We start from the raw sequence: 7968 nt of genomic DNA on the forward strand, positions 1-7968 counted from the left end.
AATTTTCCATTTAAAAATAGTAAGATAAGTAAAGCCATCAGTTGAATATAATTTTTTTTATTTTCTTACTATGCATACATAATGCTTTTTATAGCTTAATTTTAACTGGTCAAAAAAAAAAGCATAAAATACAACACTTAGGGAATAAAAATAGCTTTGCCTGGGTCACCTGGGTGGCTCAATTGGTTCATCTTCAGATTCTTGGTTTCTGCTCAGGTGATGATCTCAGGACCATGGCACCACGCCCCCTGTGGTGCTCTATGCAACAGCCCAGAGTGAGCTTAAGATTGTCTCCTTCTCCAGGCGTCTGGGTGGCTCAGTGGGTTAAACATCTGCCTTTGGCTCAGGTCATGATCTCAGCATCCTGGGACTGAGCCCCGCGTTGTGCTCTCTGCACCGCAGAGAGCCTGCTTCCCCATCTCCCTCTGCCCGCCTCTGTCTACTTGTGATCTCTCTCTTTGTCAAATAAGTAAATAATCTTAAAAAGATTCTATCCTTCTCTCTCCACCCCTCCCCAATTGCTTGCATGATCTAAATAGATAAATAAATAAATCTTAAAGCAAAAAAAAAAAAAAAAAAAAAATTCCCCCAAATTTAGGTTGCCAATCTGACACATAACATCATATTTTAATGTACAATTAGGTAAAACATGACATTTATTTAAACAAATAAAGACTACAAGGGAAGTTGACGTTAAGAGAAGAAAAAGAAAAATGCTGGGGTGCCGGAGTAACTGACCGTTGGTTTGGGCTCAGGTCATGATCTCAGAGTCCAGAGATAGAGATAGATTGGATAAGTCTCTCTCACCTCTGCCCCACCACCACTCTCACGCTTTCTCTTTCTCTCAATTAAATAAATAAATCCCTCTAAAAATGTTAAGACCTCCTCTATTTATTAAATTAACAAAATGCGTATATGTTTTGAGGACAGTGTAGAGTTCAAGAAAGATACAATGAACTATTTTCACTGTTTCTCCCCCCCACCATGCTACAACTTCATTTAGAGTTTCCCTTTTTGACATGTACACCTGGTGAATTTTCTCCATTATTCATGACTCAGCACAAGTGAGCCTTATAAGGAAGGCTTGCTTTTTTTTTTTTTTAATTTTAACTTGATTTTATTTTTTCAGCATTCCGAGATTCATTGTTAATGCACCACACCCAGTGCTCCAGGCAATATGTGCCCTCCTTAATATCCACCACCAGACTCACCCATTCTCCCATCCCCCTCCCCTCCAAAACCCTCAGTTTGTTTCTGAGTCCACAGTCTCTCATGTTTCCACTCCCTCTCTGATTTCCCCAAACTCACTTCTCCTCTCCAACTCCCAGTGTCCTCTGTGTTATTCCTTATGCTCTATTCTCCTGTGCTGTAGTTAGAAGTCAGTGTGTCCTGTTTATTTTTTTTAATATTTTATTTATTTGAGAGAGAGAAAGAGAGAGAGAGAGAGAGTGAGTCAGGGAACACAAGCAGAGGGAATGTGAGAGGTAGAAACAGGCTCCCTGCTGAGCAGAGAGCCCAATGCTGGGCTCGATCCCAGGACCCTGTGATCATGACCTGAGCCAAAGGCAGATGCTTAAGGACAGAGCCACCCAGGCACCCCCAGTGTGTGCTGTTTAATGAGTAAGATGATGATATTTCTATGGATAGCCAATGTTATCTGTACAGTCTAAGTAAATTATTTATTGACTGTCAAAAAACATGTGAGAAAATAAAATACAACTTACAATAAAAGAGATAACTTTTATGGTCTTGCATCAAAGTAATAGAATTTACAGCAAGGTAAGACAGTTTTCAAGAAAGGATTGATGTAGAAAGTGGCAATGACTTGAGCTTTGCAATACTCACATAAAACACATTTCTGAGAAATGGATTACTTGTGAAATAGCACATGTTTGAGCGGCTGAAGTGACGTATTCAGAACACTAGAATTGGACAGATGGGTCAAGAATCAGTTTACAGCAGAGTTGAATCATAAATTATAATTTCATAGACTGAGTAAAGGATAAAGAGTATGCTATGACATTTGATTAGTAAGGAAAATATGTACAAATATCACATAGTAATTATAAAATAGTCTGTGTGAAATTATGGGATTCAAAAACCTACCTTGAAATTTCAACTCCACTTTTTTCATAAGTTATACTTACATGTATTTTTAATAAAGAACTTATATGTAGCTATATTTCATACAATAATATAATCTGTTGGGCCCCCTGGGTGGCTCAGTCCTTTAGCATCTACCTTCAGCTTAGGTCATTATCCCAGCATCCTGGGATTGAGCCCCACATCAGACTCTCTGCTTAGTAGGGAGCCTGATCCCCGCCCCCTCTGCCTGCCTCTCTGCCTGTTTGTGATCTCTGTCTGTCAAATAAATAAATAAAATCTTTAAAAAAAGAATATAGTCTGTTAACATTAGTCACTAAAAGGAGGGTCACAAAAGGGTGTCAGTAGTGAATGAAATTGTATATTTGCAATAACTCTGATATAGTTGTGGTTAATTAAGTTACTAATGTCAGTTTTTAGACAGTCCATTAAAGTATAAGATTCTGTCTACTGGCATTTCAAGATAGTATCATTTGCCTTTGGGACACTGACAATCTTCCTAAGACTCTCTTCAAGGCTCCAGTCACTTCCTTGTTCCTCAGACTGTAGATTAATGGGTTCAAAGCAGGATTGATGACAGCATAAAATAAGGAGATTAATTTATCACCCTCAGCTGAATATAGAGATTTAGGCCTCATGTACATGAACATACCTGTCCCATAATAAATGGTCACCACAGTCAGGTGAGAGCTACAGACAGAGAAAATTTTTTTCCTACCCTCTGCTGAATGCATCTTCATCACAGCAACCAGTATGCGGAGGTAGGAGATAGTAATAAGAAGGAAGGGGAGCAAGAGGGTACCAGATGCACCTATCACCATCAGGGTTTCTTGCAGGGATGTATCAGCACAGAACATATGAAGAAGAACAGGTGCTTCACAAAAAATATGGTCAACTATGTAAGGGCTACACAAGGGAAGTATGGTGAAGTAGAGGGGCACCACTGAGGCAAAGAAACTGATGGACCATGCCCCTACAGCAAGCCGCATGCACACAGACCAGTTCATGATGAGCAGGTATCGTAGAGGGTAACAAATGGCCACATAACGGTCCAGAGCCATGATGGCCAGAATAATGCACTCAGCTGCTCCCATTAACAGGGAGATGTAGGTCTGGGCAAGGCAGAGTTCATATGAGATAATTTTCTTGGGAGCAAGGAGGTTGAAGAGCATCTTGGGGACCACAGCTGTGGTGTAAAATATGTTGAGAAAGGCCAAGTGGCAGAGGAAAAAATACATGGGTGTCTGGAGACAGGGATCAATTACCACCAAGATGATAATAGCTGTGTTTCCAAGGAGATTGACCAGGTAGACCCCAGAGAAGAGGAGGAAGAGAGGGATCTCAGCCTGAGGATGATTAGAAAATCCAAGAAGGACCAACTCAATGATGATGCTGGAATTTTCCTGAGCCATGTTGGGTGCCAGTGATAAGCTAATGATACAAGCAGGAGAAGAATAATGTTCTTTAAGGACATAGAATCATAGTCAAATATCAAAGAAATAATGTTTCTTTAACATTAAAATGCTATTAAGGAGATTGTATTCAGTAACTTCCCAGACTAAATTTTCTTTTTTCATTTTTTGGAAAACTTTCTTTAAATGAAATTTGAAAAACATAATCACATATACTAGAATAAATTAAATTTCGATTTGATTTTTTTTTCAGAGAAAAACAAATTCCAATTTTAATTCCAAAATATGTATAAACACACACAAATGTACATATTGGTTAAATTTGCAATATCAATATGTGGCAGAGATGGATGTAGAACTTGGATAATTCTGATAATCTGATTGTCATCCCCATATTTGCCACTTCTCATGTTTCTACTTAGAAGTGAGAGGCTCATTAGGATGCACACATTTGTTCATTCATCAAGGTATGTTGTGTAGCTTTGATATTTAGAGAATTTAGTTACATATTAGTTTAGACTTATTTGTGATCTGATCTCCACCACCAACTCACAAATATAGGCATGAAGAATAAGCTCTTCCATTTATATTAATCTTCAGTAGTTTATTTTTTTTCACTAGTTTATATTTTTAAAGCAATGAATCTCAGGCAGGAATAAAAACTTTCTGCCTCAGATAATGGGCTATCCATTCTCTTCCAAAAAATTGTGTACACAAATTATTCTTTTTTCTTTAACATACTCATTTTCCCTCTTCTCACAGTTGTATAAATATAGAACATGTGCCACACCAGCTCACACCCAATCCCCACTTTGTTTTCATGTTTTCCCTTGCTTTCTCCAGGTTGTGTTTTTAAATATGGGAATCTATAACCTAATAAGTATTCATGGTATAATAAGGTAAATCCATTCTTGTGAAGCCAGTTCATCTTGACGTATAGTAAGGACAGTACTAATGACATAGCAGCATATCTAACAGTTGTATTTTCTATTTTGTACAGTGTTATAAATGTTTTATTTGGATTATTTCATCTGCACTATGAGGTGACCTTCTGGGATGGGTTTTAGGTTCATCCGCATTCTGTAATGAAAAGAAAATAATACTGTGCTACAAAGAATATACAAGTATATACAACTAGTTAGGGTTGATGACACTGAGCCAAAGCAAGGGGACATGATTTTGATTCACACTCTTAATCCATAGCTTTCTTGATTATCAGCCATTTAGACAACTTACATTAACAGAGATCACAGCAAAATAACTGCGTCATCACTATTGACTCTTCTGTCACATCACTCTTAGCAATTATGGGCACTTGTTCAAAAATACAAGCAATGACATTTCTAGAAATGACAATGTCATATAGCTTTCATCCTTTCCTCAGGATCAAAAACAACAATAATGAATATGTATTCACATGCTTATAGAAGGAAGAAAAATCAGAAAGACTTGTCCAAAATCTAGGAATAAAATTACTATTTGGAGATTAGAGTCTGCCCTGACATCTAGTTAAAGATATTTCATAAAGAAGATAATGTGAGCCATCAAAGAGAATGAATAAAAAATGCATAAAGATCTATTTCTTAATTAGTCCAATTCACCTATACGTCCTTATTCAGGATTGGCTTGATGTCCTGACTTCACCATTCTCTGCACAAACTTCGCTGAAGAGAGGACTGTGCCATGGCTCATGCTGGAGTCAGTGATGTTTGGGCTCCATTTTTTCTGCCTCATATTGGAACCATCTTTGGTGACTGCTTCTTCCTTTGAAGTGCAGTAGGGGTTTGGGTGAGATGATGCAGAAATAAGTGGAACTCCTTGTGTATCATATAGAATTCAGAGCATTTCACACAACTCTGTATATTAAGATGTCAACAAAAAAATTAAGTTCCCAGTCCCTAGGGAGCCTTGTTAGCTTTAAGAATATGTTCTGGGTGTGGGGAAGGGTGAGGAAGGGAGAGAAAAACACAATTAGGTGCAGCTCAAATGAGGAAAAGTCAACTTTTCAATTCCAGTGTGTATGTCTAGGTCACTTTGAATTCTCTTTTTGTCTATATCTATTTTAAGTATATGAAACAAACCTAATATTTTATAGACTATTTTCATGAGCTGGATTGCTCACCTATATTTACTCTATAAGTTTGGTATCTTGACCATACCTGAAATAATGGCATACACTGGTGTTTGTAAGCAGGATGACAGACACAGTGCTGGGCAAGCTTTAGGAAATTGAGGTAAAAATTAATAGATATTTGGAATTCATGGATGAGAAATACATAAACCTGCAGATAAAATGTTTGAATAGGATTAGGTTTAAATTTCTTAGAAACTGTCAGATGGTTTTCCAAAATAGCTGTACCATTTTATATTCCCAGCAGCAATGAATGAGAATGGTGTCTTTTGTTCCACATCCTCATCAGCAATAGGTATTTTTAGGATTTTTTTTGTGTTTTGTTGTTTGTTTTGTTTGGGTCTTACCCATTCTAAAAGGGCTGCAGGACAGTGGTTTTGATTTCCATTTACATAGCAACCATAGATGTTAAGAATCTTTTGTTTATTTATTTATTTATTTATTTGACAGAGACAGAGATCACAAGTAGCCAGAGAGGCAGTCAGAGAGAGAGGAGAAAGCAGGTTCCCTGCTGAGCAGAGAGCCCGATTCGGGGCTCCATCCCAGGACCTTGGGATGATGACCTGAGCCAAAGGAAGAGGCTTTAACCCACTGAGCCACCCAAGTGCCCCTTGTTTATTTTTTTAAAGATTTTATTTATTTATTTGACAGAGAGAGAAAGAGAAAGGAGAATAAATAAGGGGAGGGGCAGAAGAAGAGGGAGAAACAGGCTACCTGCTGAACAGGGATTATGATGCAAGACTTGATCCTAGGACCCTGGGATCATGACCTGAGCTGAAAGCAGACATCAAGCATCTTTTCTTATGCTCATTTTCCACCTCCACAAATTCTCTGACAGGTTCACTCAGGTATTTTACAGATTTTAATTTAATTTAATTTTATTTTCTGTTTTCTTTTTGCTGAAATGTAGGAGTTCTTTGTGTGTTTGGGTATAAACTTATTCGATACATGATTTGCAATTATTTTCTTCCAGTCACTGTCTTGGTTTTGCATTCTCTTAATAATATATTGCACAGAAATAGTTTTTAATTTTAATAAACTCCAACTTTAAACATTTTCCTTTTATGTATCATTCTTTCAATGATTTTCCTAAAAAGTCATAATTTTTAAAAAATCATTTAATCTTTTTTTCTCTAGAAGTTCTATAATGTTACACTTTATTCATTTATTTTTATTTGTTTGTTTGCTTTAAGTACTTTTAGAAAGATGTAAATTGAGTGCCCAGAATTTTATTGCATATGTATATTGAATCACTTCAGTACATTTTGTTGAAAGGACTACCCTTCCTCCATTGAGTTGCCATTAAGCCATTGTTAACAATTAGGTAACTGTAACATACAGGTAGGTGTGTAGTACTGGGCTCTCTATTCTGTTTTAGTGGCCTATATGCTTTTACTTTACCAATGCCAGACCATCTTCTGTCATTGTAGAAAGTAGAATGTAGGATTCTGTAGCTTTATAATAAGTCTTGAAATCAGTTTGTTCAAATCATCCTGGGTTTTGTTTTTCTTTTTGCTTTTGTTTTTGTTTGTTTTTTAAGATCCCATCCATTCACCTGACAGAGATCACAAGCAGGCAGAGAGGCAGGCAGAGAGAGAGAAGGAAGCAGAATCCCCACTGAGCAGAGAGCCCGATGTGGGGGCTCGATCCCAGGACCCTGAGATCATGACCTGAGCTGAAGGCAGAGGCTTAACCCACTGAGTTACCCATGTGTCCTGTCTCCTACATTTTTAAATTCTAGCTTTTCAAGGCTGGTATTTAGGAGAGCAAATGAGGGTTGCATACTGATCTTGTACTCTACAACCCTGATAATCTTTTAATAACACCAGAGTTCTGAGATGAGCTAAGAACCAGATGTCTAGTTGGTCCACTAAGGCTATAGTGCAAACTGGAAAACGAACAAACAAGCAGAAACAACAGCAACAACAACAAAAACTTTATTCACTTACTGAAATAGTTTTAGCCAAAGGCAAGAAAGGAGGTACCAGCTGTCCCAGTGTTCATTTTTTCCCATGGAATGGCACTTGATGAGGGTCATATAGATAGATCAGGGTAGGAGGAGTCATCTCATTGCTAAAGTACCTACCATTTTGGGGAACATGATCAAAAGGACATGGATATCAATTGACTTGTGAGTGAGTTATACCTGAATACCTAGAGGCTCTTTTCTCCCTGCCCCATCCTTGGAATGTGGATTTCATTTGCCTTGTGGCTCCCACAGACTGCTCCAAAGACACAAACTTGAGATATGATATGATGTTGGAAACATTTACATTGTTTATGTGACTGAGCCAAGTTAAGGTCTCTTTCTAAGGTTTAAAA

The 7968-nt window shown here is 37.6% G+C and overlaps 1 protein-coding gene across 1 annotated transcript; it reads right to left on the reverse strand.

The window, feature by feature from the left end:
• Positions 1 to 2561: 2561 nt before the first annotated feature.
• On the reverse strand, positions 2562 to 3515 carry LOC111139366 (olfactory receptor 2G3-like). Its single transcript, XM_022491623.1, has one exon. It carries the CDS (start codon positions 3513 to 3515, stop codon positions 2562 to 2564), a length of 954 nt encoding a protein of 317 aa, XP_022347331.1.
• Between the last annotated feature and the right edge of the window lie 4453 nt (positions 3516 to 7968).

Source organism: Enhydra lutris, unplaced genomic scaffold, assembly GCF_002288905.1.
Source record: "Enhydra lutris kenyoni isolate GAN:26980312 unplaced genomic scaffold, ASM228890v2 scaffoldscaffold103, whole genome shotgun sequence".
Taxonomy (NCBI): domain Eukaryota; kingdom Metazoa; phylum Chordata; class Mammalia; order Carnivora; family Mustelidae; genus Enhydra; species Enhydra lutris.

Coding starts and splice junctions, on each gene's coding strand:
- LOC111139366 (XM_022491623.1), bottom strand. CDS start 3,515: ATGGCTCAGGAAAATTCCAGCATCATCATTGAGTTGGTCCTTCTTGGA.